Genomic DNA, 23979 nt, shown 5'->3' on the forward strand with positions numbered 1-23979 from the left:
AGTTTTTGCATGTCTACTATTTACTTTTCGAAGTATTGTTTTGTTTAGCAGTTTTATTCGGGCAATGCTGCTCTACTCTCAACACACATGGATGCAAAATGTCAAGCAAAGAAACCATGTCCAAGCGCTCTGAAATAAAAATACGTCAGGGCAATCAGCACATTTTCTGGAAAGAGAATGCTTATGCACACAATGCCCTAATTCTCTTTTACTTTGGGCTTTGGGAAAGATGAGCACAGGTTTATTGAGAGCCAGAAAAGAGGGCAGATGGCTCACAAGCGGGATAAACCTGGGAAGTCATGCTGTAAATGTGTTTTTACAGGAAACAATGAAAGGAGCGGACAAAGCGATTGTGGCAAAGTCCTTTGGAAAATGGAAAAGCAGCTCTCAAAGGTCCAGGACCATGGAGAAGCCGGATGAGCCGCCTGAAGAAAGCAAGGAGGAGAACCTTTGCAGCTGCACCTGTGAGTCCCCGCGAAAAGGCAAGGAACCAACAACCTATGGAGGAAAAGTACCTCATTTCCTTATTTCAAATAGTCATATGACTTATTTCTCTCAGCTTCTTTTTCTTGTGGCCATTTGAATTATTACGAGCAGCATTGTTTTCAATTTGACACTCTCTAGCTAGCCTGCTCTATCCAGCCAGTGAACAAACAAGCCACATTGTTGGGCAGGAGAATTCCTTTTGAGGGAAAGTGTGTCTCCAATGATACCGCCTTGCCAGGAAAAAGACAAAGCAAAAAATAGCAAACACAAAAACAGTCACAGGTGCATGGGACTGAGAGAGAACCCAGTGAATGGTCACCGCAGTCCCTAGGAGGTCTTTCAGTGTAAGCCAGTGCGGTGGGTGGACTTCTGACAAGGACATTGGTGAGCAGCCAGGTGGGAGTGTGTAACTGAGAATGCTCCTGTTTATTCTTTTCACATGCTAATGTAGCTCCAATCTGACTTCTCTCTCTATGCGGCAGAAACTTTACTTTGAGTCTACATTCAATTCTCTCCTTTCAATGCCAACAGAAGCATTTTGATACCTTGCATGCATTCAACGTGATCATTTATGATATGCGTTGAACATGAATTAATATACGGTATTAAACTGCTGCAGGTGGTGAAAGAACGACGATCCAGTGTGAGGTGGAGATTAACAGGCCTTTTAGTGGTACTCTCTCAAAGTAAGGTCTGACTTTCCACTCCTATTTGATGTACCCCTATTTACTTCCACACTTACATTAACACGTGTTTGTCTTATCAGCATACGCAGTTTGCATCAAATATCCGGAAAGGCCAGATACACTCCACGTTCTGTACACATGCACCAATATGAGGACAGAGGAAAAACCTCATAACACCAACCTTACAGTAAATAGCTACCTTTAAAATGTATCTTAAGCTATCATCATACGCTGAACAAAAATATGAACTCAACATGCAACAATTTCAAAGATTTAACAGAGTTACAGTTCATAAAAGGAAATCAGTTAATTGAAATAAATTCCTTAGGCCCTAATCTATGGATTTCACATGACTGGGAATACAGATGTGCATCTGTTGGTCAAAGATACAGTACCTTATAAAAGGTAGGGGTGTGGATCAGAAGCCAGTCAGTATCTAGTGTGTCCACGATTTGCCTCATGCAGCGTGACGTCTCCTTCGTAAAAAGTTGATCAGACTGTTGATTGTGGCCTGTGGAATGTTGCCCCACTCCTCTTCAATGGCTGTGCAAAGTTGCTGGATATTGGCGGGAACTGGAACACGCTGTCGTACATGTTGATCCAGAGCATCCCAAACATACTCAATGGGTGACATGTCTGGTGACTATGCAGGTCATGGAAGAACCGGGACATTTTCAGCTTCCAGGAATTGTGTACTGATCCTTGCGGCATGGAGCCGTGCATTATCATGCTGAAACATGAGGTGATGGCGGTGGAAGAATGGCACGACAATGGGCCTCAGGATCTCGTTACGCATGTGCATTCAAATTGTCATCGATAAAATGCAATTGTGTTTGTTTATCATAGCTTATGCCTGCCCATACCATAACCCCACCGCCATCATGGGGCACACGTTGACATCAGCAAACTGCTTGCCCACACGAGGCCATCTGCCTGGTACAGTTGAAACCGGGATTCATCCGGGAAGAGCATACTTCTCCAGCGTACCAGTGGCCATCAAAGGTAAACATTTGCCCACTGATATCGGTTACGATGTCAAGCTGCAGTCAGGTCAAGACCCTGGTGTGCAAACCCCCAGTTTCATCAGCTGTCCGGGTGGCTGGTCACAGACAATCCCGCATGTGAAGAAGCCGGATGTGGAGGTCCTGGGCTGGCGTGGTTAAATGTGGTCTGCTGTTGTGAGCCCGGTTGGATATACTGCCAAATTCTCTAAAACGACATTGAAGGCGTCTAATGGTAGTGAAATGAACATTCAGTTATCTGGCAACAGCTCTGGTGGACATTCCTGCAGTCAGCATGCCAATTGCCCGCTCCCTGAAAACTTGAGACATCTGTGGCATTATGTTGTGTGACATAACTGCACATTTTAGATTGACCTTTTATTGTCCCCAGCACAAGGTGCACCTGTGTAATGGTCATGCTGTTTAATCAACTTCTTGGATCATCTAGGCAAAAAGAAATGCTCACTAACAGAGATGTAAACAAATGTATGCATACAATTTGAGAGAAATAAGCTTTTTGTGCGTATGGAGCATTTCTGGGATCTTTTATTTTCGATTCATGAAACATTGGACCAACACTTTACATGTTTCGTTTATATTTTTGTTTAATGTAGTTCAATCGTTTACGTATCTGTGCATGTCTGTCTTTTCCAAGTTCAGTTCCTGAAAAGGGCAATATGGCTCCACTGTACTACAAAAATATTCATCCCTTCTAGTGTAAACTCCGTAAATAGCATCAAAGGCAGCATTGTCACTTGCACCTCTAGCATCTTTTCTGCATAACCGACCACTACAACAGGCAGTCTCAGGGGACATACAGTTTTCCTATTCCAGCCCCAACCCTGAATTACTGTGTGTTCAGTGTAATTATAAAGGAGGGTTGTTGCCAGGCTATAATGCAGAATGCCAGGTGCACACTAGCAGTGTCTCCCATTCCCACTAACTCACAGAACCGTATCTACACAGCCTACAGGAAGTACCCTAACCTCTAAGGGATTGTGCTGCTACTTCATTCAGCAGTAATCAGTTTAGATTTCGCTCTCTATTCCTTGTTGAAATGTTGAAACCTGAAATCAGCCATATGTCTGCCGATAAACATACATCATAAAGAGGGAAAGGGAGAAAGTGCAACACTTGGTGGTGCTCTATTTTCCTAAGCCTGCTTAGGTTATGTGACTGAGCCACAGTTGCTCTGTGAAATTGTATCCCAATACTGGCACTGCATCCTTGTGAGGGAGTCTTGTAAAATGGGTTTACTTAGCGCCTTTGCTGGCATTTTCCGAAGATAGCAAATGCACAAACACTGCCCATGATCGGATTAACTGTACAACAAAATGATGTAACTCTTTGTCTTTCTTGTGTGGCATAGGTTTTCCTCTGCATGAGTTTAGTGGTCAGCTCAAAATGTAGACAGGGATGTTACAGAGCCAACATGCAGTTCAGCCACAAGACAAGTAGCACTATATAATATACAGTGTATGAAAAGATTATGTCTCTTCTGTAGTTTACCATTGGACATGAATTGATTGTAAAGCGACTGTCTCCAAAACACGCCATTTTAAACGACCGGGTCATAGAGACCTGCTGAGAGTGAGATACCCTTGCCCTTGGGCAACCGTCCATGGAAGCAATCTCCCATAGTAACACACACTCCATCCATCTCAATCAAAGTACACACCTACTGAATAACACTTATTAGTTATTATTAATGCCGTTGCCCTTTTTTGCAAGCCCACACGTCTTGTTGATGTTCTTCTCCAAGGCCTTCCTATGGACGCACGGTAGTTTGTCACCATGTATACACATATTATACTGTATGACACTGAAATAAACCAAAGAATGCAGTATCTTGTACAAAGTACACATGGCCCACACATGTACTGTACACCTAGTACTCTACAGAGACTAGAATACAAAGATGTATCAAGACCTTTCTTTAAACACTCAATTACAAATCAGCTGAAATATCTCCACGTATCCTACTAATTTACATTTTAATTACTACTATTACTTATTTTTCATTTTTTTTGGGGGGGGGGTGTAACCATAGAAAGCTCAATTCCTCCCCTACACTAGAAAGAAGCAAAATGACTGTTTTTCACTGGAGGTTTAGATGCTTGTTTATCACTTTTAAATACCATCATCTTTGCTGAAATCCCCTCTCAAAAGAACCTTTCACTTGCTGGAATAAATTCAAATTAAAATTTAAATCCCTCTTTGCATTTCTTCAGCCTCTTTTAAAATAGCTGCCTCCTTTTAGAAAGCTGTTTATGTAGTGATCTGTTCATAATCCAGTTTGTTTCTCAACAGCGAAAAACACAGAAATCGTATTATCACTATCTTGGAGAGATGATGCGAGAAATCAGGAAGTATAAATGTCTGGATCTGTGGAAGTTTTCAAAGTGCTAAATCTGAAAGAATAAGGCGAAAGCCCTTTGATGAAGTACTCTGAACAGTAGCATTTGACTTGCAAATATTGATAGTACATTGTACTGAGAGAACTCGGAAGGTATCAAATACCCTTTGTGATGTTATTTAGAAAAACTAGACAATGGCTGTCCCTTGAACAAATATACAGAAATCTTTCTCTCATTCACAGCAATCTGAAATATGTGCTAGGTAGATAACTCATCAGAAATGTTCTACCATGTGATATAGTTTTTTTGTACTGAGCGTATGAAGATTTAACCATTGGCACAATGGGGGAACCTTACATGTCAAGTATTCCATCATTCTATAAACAACAACCCTTCCCAATCTCACAAGGCTCACGTCTAATATTTTGTAGAAATCAAAATGTAATCAAGAATTTAATTAATAAAAACTGAAAAGTGCCTTGTGATAATAACTATCCCGTTGAAAATATGTAAAATAACTGGGAAGAGCCTGTTGGAAGATTTAATTTGCTCCAGCTAGATTGGGTTTATTGTTGGAAACAAATTATAATTGTGCCTCTAGAAAGTTAACAAAGATCTAAACAAAAGGAAATCAATGGCCGAGTCCATTAATCACTCAAAGCAAGCTACTTGTGCTGAAGAAACTTACTTGATAATCAATTTCTTTGTTTTGCTCAAAAGGGCATTTGCATTCTGATTCACGTCAGCAAGCTTCCTGTATTGGGCGCAATCAAAACATTGTAAACCACATTAATGGGAGTATTTTTGTATTTTCAAGTGTATCTCTCTCTGTGTAGGCATCATGAAAAGCTGTGGCTGTCTTACAAACTGCTGTAAACGGCTGTTATTAACACGGACCCCTGCACTACTAATAAGGGTCAGTGTTGATTTGTCAACAGCAATTATCAAGGTGAAACATTGTGCCAGAGTCTTGTGTTTAATTAATTAAGACTTATGATTTTGGCATTGATAATACTGACCTTCGGAGCACAAGTACAAGCAATCCAACTATGTCTGCAGAGGTTCTGCTAAAGATCATAGGTTATAAAATGGAGGCGAATTTGTGAGCTATGCATTGCCGGATGCTACTTATTATTACTCATATCAAGACAGTCTACCGCTCATCAGCGTCATCGCTACAGAAGCCATTAGACACACCTGTTGCCATTGTTTGTCATCCTTTCGCCCGGCCATCCCAGGGGAACCACTGCTCCCCTGGCCTTTTGTAGGCGGGTCTGTTTGTCTGCTTATCAGACATGGAGTTAAGATCTGTTGAAGACCCGTTGAGACTCAGACCAAGGCCCAACCTCTTTATACTCAGACCCAGAACAAGACCCAACCTCTTTATACTCAGACCCAGAACAAGGCCCAACCTCTTTATACTCAGACCCAGAACAAGACCCAACCTCTTTATACTCAGACCCAGAACAAGACCCGACCTCTTTATACTCAGACCCAGAACAATACCCAGTGTTTTAAAACTATGGCAAGCTCAAGACCATTTAAAATGTTGAAATGCGATCCAGACCAAGACCATTGTAAAAAGTCAGCAAGAAAAGGCATATTATTCCTCACACATTAGGGAAGCAAGGCGTCCTGGTACTTGTGTGTTTAATCATTCCTTCTTGGCCACATAACTCTGGCAACAGGAGGTATTGGGCGATATATCTTAACCATTAACTTAGATACTACTACTACCATCTTGTCCAGAACCATTAGTCCAGACCCACAGCAGAACATTGGGTGCCGAGTCACAGATCCAGACATTTTGGTCACTGACACCCAGACCAATGTGGTCCTTAGTGGTCTCAATATCAGGACCACGAGATTGAGACTCTAACTCTCACTATCTTAGTCTGATGAGGAATCGGTCCATTTTAGTGTCAGTTAGCCCATAGCCCTTGTTACAGAGCTTCTACAGGCCATGGTACACCAACTTAAAGAAAGACATGAAAAGTACGGGAAAAGTCTGCAATCAGACTTTTTCCACCATCGCAGCAGATCCCTCAGTTGTGCTATGTGGCTTTTGCAGTACTGCAGTAACTTCGACACAATATAACGAGGCTTCGATTAAGCATTGGGTGTGCGTCTTTAAAATATAGCGTGAGGTCGCCCACAGTTGCACACGAGTTCTCCCCAAGGGTGCTGTCGGGTAGTACTAATCGTTTCTTTAACTGCGATGTAGTGACATGTAGTGAAGATAATGATGCCCGTGGAAAATGTCGTTTATTTTCAAAGAAACCTTCCCTGCCTGTTGACATCAACATAAAGATAGTTACACATCCTGGAGCTATGTCAACAACATGCACTTATGTTTTGTTGCTCCATATTTGCATATGCAAATTTTATTTTTTTAATGTAACAGTCTTTTCATGTGACTCTTTCTGTGATGAACAAGGCATCAAGTGGTTGCACAATGGCAGACGGATGAGTTTAAAGGGTTCACACTATAAACCAGGAGGTGGTGATTGACTATTCATCTTATTTGAGGACAATTATGAAGCATTTTATCTTAAATTAACCTCACTTTATTTTAGAATATAATGATGTTAACATATCTGGTTAATGACTGGAGAATATTAATGCCTACTTCGTTGTATTGAGTGAAAACTAGAGCTCTGTTTTGCCATGTAGTTGTCTGTATTTGAAGTGAGATAAAAAAAATGATATGGTTGGTTGACCTCATAAAGGCAATTTATGGTTCTTACCATGAATAAAAGAAGTCATGGAAAACATTATATAATACATGACCAAAAGTATGGGGACACCTGCTCGTCATTCCAAAATCATGGGCATTAATATGGAGTTGGTCCACCCTTTGCTGCTATAACTGCCTTTGGGCAGGTAGCGTTCTTCTGGTATCTGCCAAACCCAGATTCGTCCGTTGGACTGCCAGATGGTGAAGCGTGATTCATCCCTCCAGAGAACGAGTTTCCACTGCTCCAGAGTCCAATGGCAGCGAGCTTTACACCACTCCAGCCGAGGCTTGGCCTTGCGCATGGTGATCTTAGGCTTGTGTGTGGCTGCTCAAGCCATGGAAACCCATTTCATGAAGCTTCTGACGAACAGTTCTTGTAATGACGTTGCTTCCAGAGGCAGTTTGGAACTTGGTAGTGAGTGTTGCGGTACGCGCTTCAGCACACGGCGTCACCGTTCTGTGAGCTTGTGTGGCCTACCACTTCGCGGCTAAGCCGGGCAGAAATTTGCCAAACTGACTTGTTGGAAAGGTGGCATCCTAAGACGGTGTCACATCGAAAGTCACTGAGCTCTCCAGTAAAGGCCATTCTACTGCCAGTGTTTGTCTATGGAGATTGCATGGATGTTTGCTCGATTTTACACACCTGTCAGCAACTGGTGTGGCTGAAATAGCCGAATCCACTCATTTGAAGAGGTGTCCACATACTTTTGTATATATAGTGTATTTGTAGGTTCTACACAACATTATGGGGTATGGTGCAGTATGGTGCTCAAAAACAATAGGGTGCTTTGACATTTCACTTCTTTGCGAACATAATTTGCAGCAGAATGCAAAAAAGCTTTTAGACCCAGACGTGACCAATTGTAATACTTTTCTGAATGCAATCAAACACTTTCTATAAACACGAACAGGACTTTTGAAATGTGAACCCTTGTCTGACATGTAATTTCCTCCAACCCACTCCTCTTTTCATTTCTCCACTAACTCGCCCCCCAGTTTTGTGCATATTTCCTGTTGATGAAATAGTTTTGAAAACACTATAGGCTGGTTAACGGGTCATGTTGTAGGCTTTTGGGATAAACCTTTTTGCAGATTAATCAGGGACAAAGCATATTTTTTGCGTGTTTACGTTATACTTCCACTGAATTTGTGAAAAACCGAACTGCCGGTCTTACTGCACTGTCCTCTGTAATGCTTTTCATTTTGTCAGGATTGTTGTTGACAAGTTGATCCTTTTTAGGGTTTTATGTGGTCGATGTGTTGTTCTCACATTACAACAGTCTTACAGTAGTTCAGGACATGAAGTAATCAGTACTTTCTTGGACAAATGCTTATGATGTTCTTTCACTATGATTGTCTGCATCAGGGCTAAAGAAAGAAAAGAACATGCTTTTATTAGTTGAAATTATTTTTAAACTGATGGCTCTATGCTTTCATATTTTTTTAAACCACCATCTCACAGGAGTGATGCAAAAGAAAGATCAAGAGGAACAAGACTGTACTCTGGCAGTCCCTCTTTTCAGCATGTACCAATGGCTCTTGAAATACAGTTACAAAATTAGACTTTCAAATGAGGTATTAAACAAGTTGATGATCAACTGCCAAACCTTAAGTAATGATATACCCCAGCCATCCTCAAGTCCCCAGCCTTGCATAACCAAAATTCGCAGATGACAAAAAAGCACAGAAAATTCATTATTATTACACATGGTGTTCACACGTCTCTCCCCAGAGACTGGAGCGGCACAACCTAGAGATAAGCGTGTTTGGGTGGCCCCTGTTGTCAGCTGGGGAAGGGGATGCTTGCATCTCTAAGAGGCCCCTTACGGGTATCACTTATTTGAAAGGCTAAGCTACGGCCCCGTACCCCCATACTACCCCCCCCCCCCCCACCGCCCTTCTTCCTGCCCCTCCCCTCCTGCCCCAGGCTCCACCCAGAAGTGTGGCTTCCTTTTGTCATTGTAATCTGGCCCTGTTTGCTAAACGCTTCCACTGTTTACTCTCTGCTACGGGGGCTTGTATTAACAGGAGTCAGCAGGATGCGGGTGACATCACTGGCGCTGGGGCTGGGGGGCTTTTGTAGGAACTGCGTTTGTTCTCTCTCTTTATTCCCCCTTCTCTCTCTCTCTCTATCCATGCCTGTCTAATGCATGAGCTAACTCAGGAGGCTGACATGGCCTACAGGGAGGAATTACACCGAATTACTTAAATATCTGCTATGCAGCAGCTAGCCTTCCTTCCTTAGTCACCAAACATCACTTCCAGGTCCCTGCCTTTTACTGATAGCTAGTCCTCTCCGGTAACAGAAAAGGTCTAGGACAAAAGGGGTATTCATTCATTCAAATAGGAGAAGAAAAAAAAGACAGACAGGTACTAAGATACAGACGGGGGGGGGAAAAAATCAAATTAACAGACAAGGCTTTCATGACATACTTTGGTTGTTGTTGCCGTAGCGATAAAGTCGCAGACATTGAAACTCGTCTGTTGAGCCATTGTTATCATCCCTGGCCATCTGCTGCTGAGGAGTGACATTCCCGCTCATTTGCATGATGAGTGATATATGGGAAGCTTGGGTGAGCATATGCCCCACTCAGTCCTATGACAAAGCAAGTGAAAGTTTTAGAAGCATTAATATAAGGGGTGGAAATTAAAAAGGAGGGGAAAAAAATATGAAGATAAATCAGTGTGTGTGCATGTGTGCGCGTATGTGTGTAGTGTGTAATTGTGTGTAGTGTACCGTGTGTGTGGAGGGCTAACGCATGCATCTGCCTCCTTGTGCGCCTGTTTGTGTGTTTTGCGGATGTGGGAGTAGAATGAGGAGGGGGATGTCTGCTGTTGATGTGCAAATGTGCATCATATTGAAGGGCTGTGAATGGGGAGGTGTGACGTAAAAAGGGACCCGAACGCAGGTGCTTATCTCCAGGCTGTCAAAGGCACAGTATGTCATATTCCTGGGGACTACCTTTCAAAGACACAGCACCAGCTCGGCCATCAAGCGACTGGGGGGAAATCAAACTTTCTGGATCATAGAAGTAGGTTTGTGTCAAATTATTTCCGTTAACAACAATGTAGTGGTTATGCTGGTGTTGGTGGTCAGTTGTTTTTGTCGTTGACATCAATCGTAGACTGTGAGTGCATGTGAAAAGACGAGCGTTTTTTACCCTCTTGATGTTTGACACTGTCATATGACTTCATCAAAAGCGGTTAGGGCTATATACCGTCTATGACTGTTTTACAGTTAATGCACATGCTTAAAGCTATTTGACAGATGACTACTGATGTGTTAAAAATGAGTTTGCTATGACTAGTTTTACGATATGAATTCACAAATATTATAAATTGTGCCCTTCAGGAAAGTATTTTTCTGCCAAACACAGGATGGTTCTGTGTTCTTAGAAAACCTAGTGGAAAACAGCTTTTGCTCAGGTCTCCGACTGTTAGAGAGGAGATTATATGGCTCAAACTGGTTTTTAAGAAGCATGACCTATTTTTTTAATCATCCAGATAACATTAGACGCTGTCTACACGAATGCTGTGTGTTTAATTTAGCTAGAGTATAAGCTACGGTCTTAGAAGAACGCATGTTAGTATTGTGTGTAGAGACAAAGCATTGTCAGGTTGTGCTGGACGGCTTTCGCAGTGACAGCTGTACACACGACTATCGAGCCGTAATGCACTTAAACTTTGACTTAGCTTTCCGGTAACATGGGAGTTTGTTGTTGAAACCGTTTCTTCCTTTATTTATTTTTTGGGGGCTTTCGACTCAGTTTATGTACAGTAGGACTTTATACGACGGAAACCTAAGACAAAAGTTGAATGAATGTTTGTTGGAATCCTGTTGTATTCTGAATGTTGTATTATAGTCGGGGATAAGTGTTCATTGAGACTTTGCGGTGGCATACATGGTCCATACCTTACACTTGAACAAACTCTGGAGAGACACAGTAATCCAAGGTCTCCAGGGAAACTGTTGATTTAGTGGGAAGGATGGATGTTGCAAAGTTGATCATTGACTGGTAACTATCAATAGACTTAGGACTGTGCCTTGGAAGGGCAAAGCTCTGAGAATATTTTAAGGGATCATTTGGAAGACGATTAATGCATTTTTCATAACATACTGTAGGTAGGGATTTTATCAAGACAAGTGGTGGGTTGATAAGTGAGTTGTGTCTTGAGAAACACACAACTAGTGTAGCTCAGGATTTTTTTCCAGGCCTTTGCTTAGTACACATGATTAAATTAACATACAGGCGTAACATGTTGTGCGGGTTAGAAGACTTTAATTGGATTAAAATCCTTAAAGTAGTCGGTAAATTCGCATTAGCTTCTTTTTTAAGATGTAAAAATGTGTATATTTGTTTGTGTAGTTTTCTATTTGCACCTTACGATGTTTTGTTAAGCATAAGTAAGCATGCAGAATAAATAAAACATTCCGGCTTGTCATTTAAACAGCAAGTTTAGAACAGACCTCTCAAATATTACATTTTGTATCCTGTGATTGAAAAACCATACTGAATAAAAACAAACAACAAAATGATCTATTTATCAACTCCCAAATCCCTGAATCCCATTTTGACCTGTGATATTTTAAAAGGGCAACGAGGTATTCTTCAGACCATTACGCCATGTCATACATAATAATTATTTTCAAGTTCGGGATGTCCAACAAAACAAGTTACAGACATGTAATAACTGAGAAAAACCACTGAGACCATGATCATATAGTCACTTTACATGCTCTTGTAATACCACAGCTACAACAACACAAAGATTCCGGATGATATGGTATTATAGTGTAAACAGTCATCTCCCCTCTACACTCTTGCTGTACTTTATGAAGCGCCCTTCCTGCTCCAAGCAAGTCAGTTGCTACATAACAGGGTAATGTTAGATCTGCCTGCACTCCTGTATGACAACAGGAGCTGTCCATGGTACCTAGAGAGTAACGACTTTGTTGTCCAGAGGGGGGAGGTGAAATGACAAACTCTTCTTTGTGAAAAGCTTGCTAAGTTGAGTTCTATGACCAATACATTGGATTGTTCTATGGGATATCAAGTGCCCTCCTGTGACTTGTTAACTTTGTCACTTTGCTCTTGACAAATCTCTCCATAACTCAACAAATAGATTCAAATAGTTATTCAAGACAAGAGCACACTTTACTTTTCAAAAATTAGATTGAAGAGCAAGTCGAATATAGGGAAAGCAACTGTTGAGCATTGTGAAACACAGCAGGCAGAAAATAGTTACAGTAGAAAATAATTGCAGAAAATGTTCAGCGCTCAGTGTCCATCCAACGTGCATTTTGTTACCTGTTTTTCCACCACACTCAAACTTCACTTAGTTAATCCATGAAAATGAATTATGTGGATTTAATTCAGCAAGGTTTCAGAAATGTTCCATCTGCTGTTGAGCAGCTGGGGAAAGGATAAATGTAATTAATGACTTCACTTTTGAACAGAATTCCACAAAAACGGTTTATGTTCGTGTATGATTGGGAATGAATTTGAAATCCCAAATGTACAACAGCAGTATGCATTTGTTATAACAATGCCGAATGAACCTTTTTGCTGCATGTGATTGGTTTTGGGCCAAACTGATATTCACACCAAAATTGTATTTTTCATGCCTTCAGAAAGTAATCACACCCCTCGACTTATTCCACATTTTGTTGTGTTACAGCCTGAATTCAAAATGGATTAAATAGATGATTTTTCACACCCATCTACACACAATACACCATCATGAAAAAGTGAAAACCTGTTTTTAGACATTTTTGCAAATGTATTGAAAATGAAATACAGAAATATCTCATTTCCATAAGTATTCACACGCCTGAGTCAATACATGTTAGAATCACCTTTGGCAGCGATTACAGCTGTGAATCTTTCTGGGTAAGTCTCTAAGTGCTTTGCACACCTGGATTGTACAATATTTGCACATTATTATTTTTAAATTATTCAAGCTCTATCGAGTTGGTTGTTGATCATTGCTAGACAGCCATTTTCAAGTCTTGCCATAGATTTTAAAGCCGATTTAAGTCAAAACTGTTACCAGGCCACACTGCAACATTCAACGTCATCTTAGTTAGCAACTCCAGTGTATATTTGGCCTTTTAGGTTATTGTCCTGCTGAAAGGTGAATTAGTCTCCCAATATCTGTTGGAAAGCAGACTTAACCAGGTTTTCCTCTAGGATTTTGCTATTCCTTTTATTTTATCCCAAAAAAACTCCCTAGTCCTTGCAGATGACAAGCATACTCCTAACATGATGCAGTCACCACCATGCTTGAAAATGTAAAGAGTGGTACTCAGTGAGGCAATGTGTTGGATTTGCTCCAAACATAACGCTTAGTATTCAGGACATAAAGTTCATATCTTTGCCACATTTTTTCCAGTTTTACTTTAGTGCCTAATTGCAAACAGGATGCATGTTTTGGAATATTTTTATTCTGTACAGGTTTCTTTCTTTTCACTCTATCATTCAGGTTAGTATTGTGGAGTAACTGCAATGTTGACGATCCATCCTCAGTTTTCTCCTATCACAGCCATTCAACTCTGTAACTGTTTTAAAGTCACCATTGGCTTCATGGTGAAATCTCTGAGCGGTTTCCCTCCTCTCCGGTTACTGAGTTAGGAAGGGCGCCCTGTATCTTTGTAGTGACTGGGTGTATTGATGCACCATCCAAAGTGTAAATAATAACTTCACCATGCTCAAAGGGATATTCCATGTCTACCAATACTGTAGGTGCCCTTTGCGAGGCACTGGAAAGCCTCCTTGGTCTTTGTGGTTGAATCTGTTTTTGAAATTCACTGCTTGACTGAAGGACCTAACAGATCATTGTATGTGTGGGGTACAGAGATGAGGTAGTCATTCATAAATCATGTTAAACACTATCATGGCACACAGAGCACACAGTCCATACAACTTATTAACTTGTTAAGAACATTTTCCTCCTGAACTTATTTAGGTTTTCCATAAGAAAGGGGTTGAACACTTATTGACTCATGACATTTCAGCTTTCAGATTTTTATTAACTGTTGAAAATTTCTAAAAACATAATTCCATTTTGACATTATGGGGTATTGTGTGTAGGTCAGTGCAGGTCAAATCTCAAATTAATCCCTTTTAAATTCAGGTTGTAACACAACAAAATGTGGAAAAAGTAAATGGGTGTGAATACTTTTTGAAGGCACTGACTGTTTTATTGTCATGTAGGTCTTCTTATAGATCTATATCTATAGGATTTCAGCCAATATGATGTTTAGTAACCCATATTTGTGCTTTGGCTATATCAAATTAATATAAAACCCACAATGGTTTAAGTATATATAATGGATTCTGTATAATGATAAAGTAGTAATCCTCTGAAGATCAATGTACTTAAGGCTATATATGTTTAAAATGCTCTTGTGGATCTGAGAGGGATAGACTATACATTTATTCCTGGCTGTGAAGTAGCAGTTGTTAGATATTTCCTGATGCGGACTATGAGATAAGTATCTAGTGATAAATACGAAATATTGAAATACTATATAAAACTTTGATATCATAAATGTTGTAAAACCTAACTCAGATCACTTGATATATTCATATATGATCTATCTATAAATTAATTCACTGAAAAGTGAACATGTAGTATTATTTTTAAAAGAGAATAGTGAGTGGTTTTGTATGCCTGACATGTTGGAGCTATAAGCAATGTCCCTAATTAAAATTACATGGGATTTGTTTCCGCTCTTTTTTATTCAAAATATATTTTAACATTACCTTGATTGTAATGTTACCTCATTGGCTGCGGTTTTGTTTGTTGGCCTAACTATAAAGGATCTGCTTGTACCCTTGTGGGTTGGGAAGAATTAGGATTTATGAATTTATTTCCTCTGTTGTATTGTTTAAACAGCTTTGGTTTAGTTTTGATCCCTTCCTCTTGCCTTTGAGGCTGTTCCACGGTGTCAGCTGTTGACTGATAGTAAGAGAACTGCCTCACAGTGTGAATGAAAGAAAACTAGCGGTTGGTAAACACTGATAAGGGATAAATAGAAAGCGGTCAGGCAGAGATAGTTCTGTGGGAGCCCAGATTGTGTGCGGTCTGTTAAAATGAGATTCTGAGCCTGTCCTTTTTATTCTTACCCCCTCCCCTCCCCTGTTCTGTGTTTGTCTGGAAAATCTCCAGTGACCCTGCACGGCAGTCCCAGGCACTACTCTCTTTTTGTGTTTTGTTTTGTTTTCTAACAAGGGTCAAGTTGGCCAATAGACACGTCCCTGATGCTTATGGACAGCTGTCATGACTGCAAGTACTTACAATAATTCATTTTTACAAGGAATTATAGGTCTGCTGCTCTAGAAACACAGCATCAGTGAAATCACTCAAAGAAAAGCAAAATGTGTAGAACATTATCAAAAATGTCCAGCCTTTTTGTCTGTTTGACAATGTATTGTCTGAAGGTTTCACTTCATATTTATAAAAAAAAAAAAATGTCAATAATTTGTAAGCTACTTGAGAATTAAAAGTTTTTGGACTCAATTTAAATTTGAATCAAAATGTAATGTTGTAACAGCTTATACAGTCATTATATAAAGTGCAAAAAAAAAAAAAGCACAGATACAAAGATACTGTACATTACATACATGGACACATACATCGATCATGTATATAGATAGCTACATAAATCTATAGATACATACACAGATCTATACATAGATACACATAGATACATAGATACATACAGTGCATACTTAAATATGCTGAACTTCACCAACACACAATTATAATCATATGTGTCTAAATACATGAAACCATGTCATGATATGATCGTTTAAACCAGACATGGTCTACCTCACTCCTAAAACGGAACATCTTCCACACAATGTTTTATTCAATTCTTTTTTTAGGGGCAATCTGTTCATTCTTTTGGTCATTGATTTTTTGGGGGGATTCCATCTTTTATGTGATTAAAAAGACCTTCAGAGGTCTTACCTTGAGGGTCACCATGTGGTGTATTTACACAGAAAATAATTCAGCCCATTGTAGCCTGCCAGCTAATGAGATTGGTTGTTAAGTGAATGACACAAAGGCTACAAAAAAAGCTTAGCTGCTCCGTTGAATATCACAGTGTCCCCGCACACACACACACACACACACACCACGCGGCAGTGTCACACTGGACTAGCCTGGCTACCCACCCACCCCACCCCCGATTTCCTTCAACACCATCACCTCCTTGATGTTACTATGAAAGGCAAAACAAAGGCTAAAAGGGGCATGGTAAGTCAGGCGAACAATTCTGTCCTGTCGGAAATGTTCGTGTCTGTGTGTCTGTGTATCTACGTGTGAGTGAGTGAGTGAGTGAGTATATCTGTGTCTGTTTTGTGAATGCAGAGCTTTCAGTTTCAGAGTAAATAATGCTCTCAACAGATTAGTAGATTCATGAAAGGTTAGCGTAGCTTCTAAGGAGACTTTCACTTCCAGACATATTGGCTAATGTGATAGAGGACGAGACCCGGCTACCACATTAAGTTGAGACCGTTTCCTCTCCTTGCTTGCTAGGAACCCCCTCCATTACATCATGGTGTTTTCTTCGTGACTCCTCTGGTCCAACTCAAGTGTGCTTTCATTCTTTTAGAGCGCTGTCCAAGTACTGAAAATAAAAGTTGTATAGGTTGTTTTAAAGGGGACATGGAAGTGTATTTCAGTGCATTCTTTTTGGCTAGTTCTTAATATTACAAAGTTACTAAATATCTGTCTATGTATTCAGTTCACGTCCATAAAGTTTTTTTTTTCTGACTTAAACTTATTTCTGGCTTAGACTTTGTCCTATGCTCACAGGACAGTAGAAGTAGTATTCTCTACAGTTTTAGGTTGGTTTACATATATGTCAGTATATTATGTATCCTACATCATTTAAGTGTATCAAAATATCATGCGTGGCCGGCAGACTGCAAAGTGGGTTAAAGTCCATCTTTTTTTATTAAACCCTGGAGTTAAGTCAAATTTACATTTGTTAAAGATTATTCATTTTATTGATGCATATAATCATAATCATGGACCATCTGCTGATCTGGCAAGCTTGGTTAAAACTCTAAAACAGCCCTGCTAACCTTTTAAGTACAAAATACTATAGTCAGGGCTTAACTCTTCTATCCCAGAAGTGTGTGTGTGTGTGTGTGTGTGTGTCTGTGTGTGTGTGTGTGTGTGTGTGTGTGTGTGTGTGTGTGTGTGTGTGTGTGTGTGTGTGTGTGTGTGTGTGTGTGTGTGTGTGTGTGTGTGTGTGTGTGTGTGTTTGAGGAGATTGTATAGATGTTGGATAATATTTCATTCTGATCCTCTAGGGCTGCTCCAGACATATCTTTTATATCACGATCACTTCGATAACCATGATATTAAGCATGATAAACTGCAAAAACAGCCTGGCTAACAGAACACATGACCAACTTGTATATGGTTGACTGCACCACACACCGAATGTGTACATTGCCATAGTTACAGGCATTTAACTGGATGAAGGTATTGCAGTAATTCCTGGTTTTGAACAATATTTGTAAAATGGTCAATGGAAACTATTGTGTTAATTTCCCCCGTTAGAATAACTAAATTGCTTTTATAAGAATTAATGCATTTTTTTTCTAGCAAAATAAGAATTTTTACAATAAGGCATCTCTATAAGGCATACAATACTTTTAATGTACTACTCATTCCAAACAAAGCTTATGCAGACTGAGAATTCATATGCCAGAGGTAAATCCGAGTTAACACGGAATTATACTGGCATGAGTTAAAGGACTAGAGTTTGTAATCCAGGTGGCCAGGGGATCACACAGTGGCAAAAATCACTTAAAACTCCCCCAACATCCTGAGCCATGGAGCTCAGTGAGCTGGGAGATTTTTCAGAATTGATGACAGCACAGCTCTATCAGAGAGTAGAGCTGAACACACACAAACTGTGTGTATGTGTGTGCGTCTGTCCACCTGCGCATGTGTATGTGGGTTGTGTCTGTGTTTATTGGGATCATTTACTTTCTAAATGTATATACTCACTTAGTAAGTGTTGGAGCCAGATAACATGAGACCTTGACAGATTGGTATTATCCCCCTTTGACAGGGTGAGGGGTTAGTATTCAGCATCCCAATTCAGCATCCCAATCCAGCATCCCATCTGCATGAACATAAATACATGTTTGGAGCTGAAAGTAAAGGATAATGGCCTCCGTTGACTCCACCTCTTCATTAGTAAAGTGAAGTCTTTTTTGGGCTCCATATCCAGAACATTGTTGGATGTGAGTGGCAGTGCAGGATGAGAAGACATGGATAGAGTTTGCGTTGTTGTTGTGTGTGTGTGTGTCTATTCGCGTATACATATGTGTCTGCGTGTTTGTGTGTTTTGAGTGTATGTGTGTGTGATTGTGTATGTGTGGAGGACAGGACCGGGCAGGACAGAGGAGCAGAGATAGAGTGGAGTTGTTTAATGACAGGAACAGCTGACTCATTTAGAGAGAGCAGTGAAAGGTAATTAACCCTGGGAAAACTACAGCTGCCATGCGAGCTGTTCACTTCAGCGCAATCTGATTAGGAATCAGGCTACAGCACTGCCTGGCTCCTTTCAGACACACAAACGCTGTGTACAGTGTGTGTATTTGTGTATGGTGTGGATGCATGTGTGTATAGGGTGCGTGTGTGTGTCTGTGTGTGTGTGTGTGTGTGTGTGTACTATGTAAACTTTTCCCTTAAACCCTGAGGCCTCTAGACATGGGAGACCTGCCTTTTGTGGCAAGGGGATTAGCTTGAACGGTTACTACGTTTCTCCAAATTGCCGACCACCTGGTAGCATTCAGGCAACCCTCCTGCGTGAAAAGGGTCTCCTTGGGCAGGAACAATGGCCAGGATTACTTTGTAGTGATGACAGACACCCGGGCTGGAACTTCTTTCCCCCAAAACACCTGTCAATGAATTAGTCTGTGTTAGTGTTTTGAAAAATCTATCTTCACTGATGATAAAAATAAAAAAAAAGCAAACTAATATAACATCTGTGTTAATGGATTGTGCCTTGGAAAAGAAACTTAAATGGGTACAATCCTGTAATGTAGGCTACATTTAATTTGGAGTATTATTTATCTTGGTAGTTATAGCTAGCATGGTAGCCAACCATTCCACAAAACAAAGCAATCTGCTGTTTTTGAATTTTCCACATTTCTGTTCTGATTCAGATTGATGTTTGATAATTGAAAATCATCTAAAAAGCCATATTTCATAGAATAATATAACTACAAAGGTGCCCCAAATGTAGTAAAAAAAAAACACCTGAAATTGGCTCTCTGATGGCGAAAAAAGAAGAACCAATCTGGACTTTGTGCCACGATGGCTGTGTGGTCCTGGTCCAGATTAGCTCAATTGAGAAGGGAAGGCTTTGGGATGACTTTGGAAAGTGATTACAAGATTTATAAATCACCTCAGCGCAGGTGTCACCGTCTGATTCTTTTATGGGGTGTCTTGCTAGCTGGCTCCAATAACGAGTTTCCCCTGTAGTTATGCCATCATAACAAATCATTGAAGCAATAGTGGCTGGCCAGCCAGGCTCCTAATTGTCTGTTAAAAATTCTGGGGAGCCTCACTCTCTTTATTGAAGCTTCTCAGTCTTGGGGAAGTGATAAGAAAGAAGCCAATTTTGTATAAAAGTACTAATTTGGCATTAGACACAAACACTTTGCTTAGCGGCCAAGATGGCTGCATGGGAGACTGTTATTTCTGAAATCACAGTTGTCTTCAAGATTTTGTCTCAGTGTCTTTCAGAAGTCTGGAAGCGCCCATCTATGAGGACATTGATGTGTAAAAAGTGAAAGTCCACTGATCAGAAGATGTTCTGTCTCCCTTTTACTTTATTTATGTGAATGGGTTGGTGTTCTACAATTTGGCGATTGTTCATACGGTTTCTCTTCCTCTCTCTCTCTCTCTCTCTCTCGCGCTCTCGCTCTCGCTCTCGCTCTCTCATTGAATGTATATTACATTATCAATACTGAAATAGTGGGGAATTAGGCAAGTCAGGTATGGCTTCTTCCATAAAGATGTAGGATCTGCATGTGATTGCTCTTTTATTGCTGATAATTGTCCTCCACAGCAGAAAATGCTAACTTGTTGTGTATTTGAGTTTTAAAAAGGCTCCTAAAGTTTGCAATTTCTATCTCTGATGTTTCAGAGTTGATTTGCGCTAACGAAAAAAATCTATCAACCCCTACAAATATGTCCATTTATTATAATATACATAATGCTTCACATTTCCTGTTGCTGCAGGATTATTTTCCTGATAGAGCAAACTGGCTGAAATGAATATCCTTCATTTGTACCTTACATGTACCCGGTGTAGCTTCTTTATCCAACTTGCTGTCGCTGTCCACAGTTTTCTCTACTGTTTTGACTTTTTCTACTTTCTACACTCTTCTGTCATCTTGTCATGGTGTTGAATATACAATCTTTCAATGGAAGAGGTATACTGTGAGGATTTTTTGATGGGATGAGTTGGGAGCGTTACAAAGACCACTGCTGTGTATGATACTTCGAACTTCTATAGTCCTGAAGACAATTCTCAGTGAAATTGCAGGTGTTGTCACAGAGCTGTTTCTCACGAGGTCATTTGTTTTTAGATCAATCATATCTTTATTGGTTCTGAATCCTAAGAAAGTCACCAATAATAGTTAAACATCTCGGAACCCGTTTGTTAATATGGAACGAATATGAGATGCCGCATTTTATAGAAACGTTACCCGATTTTTCTCAAGAGTTTATAAAAATGCATCTGTATGAAATCTGAAAGAGAATGTCCCTATCATTCTAAAGGCCGGCTTTGATATGAATAGGAAAATCAGAGACCCCCCCCCCCCCCCCCTTCCTCTCTTTCACCCTCCCCCTCCTAAAACGTCTCTTAGCTATTATTCTAATGTCCAGCTGCTAGCTTTTTAGGCAGAGGGCATCTGATGGCTGCCTGGTCACAGCACTGCAAATAGAAAATCCTTTTTTCAAAAACTTGTTTATCAAAATAGTCTCTGAGCAGGGCTTGATTAACTCACTATGAATTCATTTGCATGTCAATGAAAGGTGGTGAAAGGAGTTCTGTGTTCCTTACCATCATATAACGTTTCAATTTGGCTCTCCGCTGACAAGGTTTATATCACTCTCTGCACACAAGCGACCACCATTATTGTAAAGAGTACCTTTTTTTTTTGTTAAAAAAAAAACACTTTACATATTGCTGATTCAAAGCACAGTGGAGGATAACAAAAACCCATGTTACATGTACAATTATGATCCGTTTGCCATATACACGTAGACGTTCATTACAAGGAAATATTAAAGTAAATTGTGATATCTCTTGCCGTTTGCTCTTTATTATGCAGAAAAAGAAAACACTTAGCATGTAAAATGAATCTGACATTTTTTTTCCCTGGGATAAACTATAATCACAGAAGTTACACCGCACATTTCGCCTTTTTTTCTCCTTCCCATAGATCAGAGTGTAATTGCCAGTAATCAGGTCTGTTTGCTGCTGATAAAACCACTCTGAATGCGATGAACCCTCTTTGTGTGATGACTCAATTATGCCAGAAGTGGCTCATCAAACCTGGCCCATCAGCTGCTTTAATAAATAAGGAGGAAAACTTGCTGCAGGCGCATTATAATTCCATTCATTCCATAATTAAATCCATTCCAGTTTTAACCCTTCGTTCATATAGTCTGCCTCTGGAAGAGGAAACAAAAACAGGAGGTGGGTAGGTGGGGAGGTGGGGGGGGGCGGTGGGGGGAACTGAACAGACAGTGACCTTGTGCAGAGCATCTACCCATCCCCATAATTCAAAATGATACTGCTGAAGAAAGGTTAAGAGAAAAGGCTCAGCGAGGGGGGGAAAAAAGGATAGGTATCGGTTCAGATAGAGCTCTCGTTCGTTATTTATGCATTGTCTCCACACACAGCTTTAGACAGTAATTATGTTAAAAGTGTAATCTAATCATAACAGTTGGTTGGGTGAAGTGTTAGGGAGCTGACATTTCAAACATCTTATTTGGTGTAATCTCATTTGCCTGGCTATCATCTTGCCTCTGCCCCAATCTGAAGAAAATGTAAACAATGTAATTAATTTTCGTGGTCTTTGAAATACTACTTGCACGACAGTAAGGTTGTATTGGTTTTTAAATGATTTGCTGCCAGTGTCATTGACTTAGTTGGACTTTATCACAATAGTGTCTATGTTAATTACACGAGGGTGTCCCAAGTGCAGGGATAAGCTGGGAACAAGGGGACATTTCAATGACTCAAGGTCAATGATGATGATTATTGTACTCATGAATATCCCTATTAGTTGGATCAGTAGCAGTATAGCAGTTGTTGGGATGGGTCAAAAATAGTAACAACACCACTTGTGCAGATGGCGACGTACAGGTGTACCGTTAGTGTCTTAGTAATGAACCTCAATAGTAGTAATCCTAGTCGTAGTAAGTAGTAGTAGTCATTGTAGATAGTAGCATAAGTGGCAACAGGGGTGGTTCCTTCAATATCAACAATATGTGGAAAAACTGCATTGCCTTGTCAATGGCTAACCTTTTGAAGTTGAATTCAAGCAAATAACCTCATATCTGTAATCATATGTATATTCCCCACTTGTAGTATGTACAGCTATGGTGAACAATAATTATGAACAATATAGGCTTGATTGCATTTATGTTATATTATTCACCTCCCTTTGATTAGAGCAGGGGGAAACCACAGTTGGATCCTAAGTAACATATCCAATGGATAAGCGGTCCCCATTCAACCCCTCTCCAAACAGTGGATGAGGCCATGGTTATTCATGACTGCTTGGACTGAGAAGCCCTCTCCTCTCCCAGTCCCAGTCCCAGTCAGTCAGTCCCATTCTCTCCTCTCCTCTGTGGTGGGAAAGGTAGCAGATGGGGTTAGGATGGGGATTGGGCTGGGCCCAAGGACAGCAAGCAAAGCAGCCAGATTAGCACATAGAGAATCACATAGAAACCCTGAGCATCAGGCATTAGGCAACTCAGTATCCCCAGAGAAATCTGCCCCACACATGGGCAAATAGTCCTCCGAGAGCAAGACGTTATTTGTATATTTTTGTTGGGAGGGGCAGGAATATGACTCAGAAGACGACAAACCCATCGGCCTGCCTCAAATAGTAGTGAGTCTCTTTTTTCTTATGCTAATGTCTCCCAGAGTCCCCCCCCTTTTGTTTTCCAGAGGGGAAATGCTCTGAGTGCCTTAATTAAGATGATGTTTTCTGTTTTTCCTTTTCTTTTCTTTTTTCAAAGCTAACAGAAATAAATAATTCTGGTAATAAGATCTGTGAAGTGAAGAGGCTTAATGTACTCATTGTGTTCATCCTTGTTTTCCCTCTTGGATGTTTTGTATTAATTAGACTGCGCTCAATCTCTGTCAAGCAATCAATTTGCATCTTGTTCCTTCATTCCACAATGTGAGGTATTATCGTGTTTCCTGCTCCCCACCATCTCAGACTGACTGCACGTTACTCACCATGTGTCTATCATGACCAGAAACCTTTAGCTAGCAGTGAGGCTTGGAATAGCATGATCATTATCGGTAATTCATTATCCATTATAAACTGAGTGGTTTGAGCCCTGAATGCTGATTGGCTGACATCCGTGGTATATCAGACTGTATACCACGCGCATGAAAAACATTTATATCTTCTGCTCTAATT

The 23979-nt window shown here is 40.3% G+C and overlaps 1 protein-coding gene across 14 annotated transcripts in view; it reads left to right on the forward strand.

Annotated features, from left to right (window-relative positions):
* The first annotated feature begins 10042 nt into the window (after nucleotides 1-10042).
* Nucleotides 10043-23979, forward strand: part of LOC110508593 (suppression of tumorigenicity 18 protein) — a 42068-nt gene continuing 28131 nt past the window's right edge. For 9 of the 14 annotated variants that reach the window (XR_016492841.1, XM_021589222.3, XM_036966237.2 and 6 more), the window contains exon 1: nucleotides 10048-10299. Coding sequence is in view for 8 of the 14 variants with exons in the window: in XM_021589222.3 (XP_021444897.3) it covers nucleotides 10140-10299 (160 nt within the window). In the remaining 6 variants the exon portion in view is untranslated. Of the gene's footprint in view, nucleotides 10304-23385; nucleotides 23440-23515; nucleotides 23592-23979 lie in introns of those variants that run through there. The other 5 variants (XM_090225457.1, XM_090225460.1, XM_090225459.1 and 2 more) reach the window with 4 other exon arrangements.

Source organism: Oncorhynchus mykiss, chromosome 28 (assembly GCF_057628025.1).
Source record: "Oncorhynchus mykiss isolate SJ-2025 chromosome 28, ASM5762802v1, whole genome shotgun sequence".
In the NCBI taxonomy this organism is placed as follows: domain Eukaryota; kingdom Metazoa; phylum Chordata; class Actinopteri; order Salmoniformes; family Salmonidae; genus Oncorhynchus; species Oncorhynchus mykiss.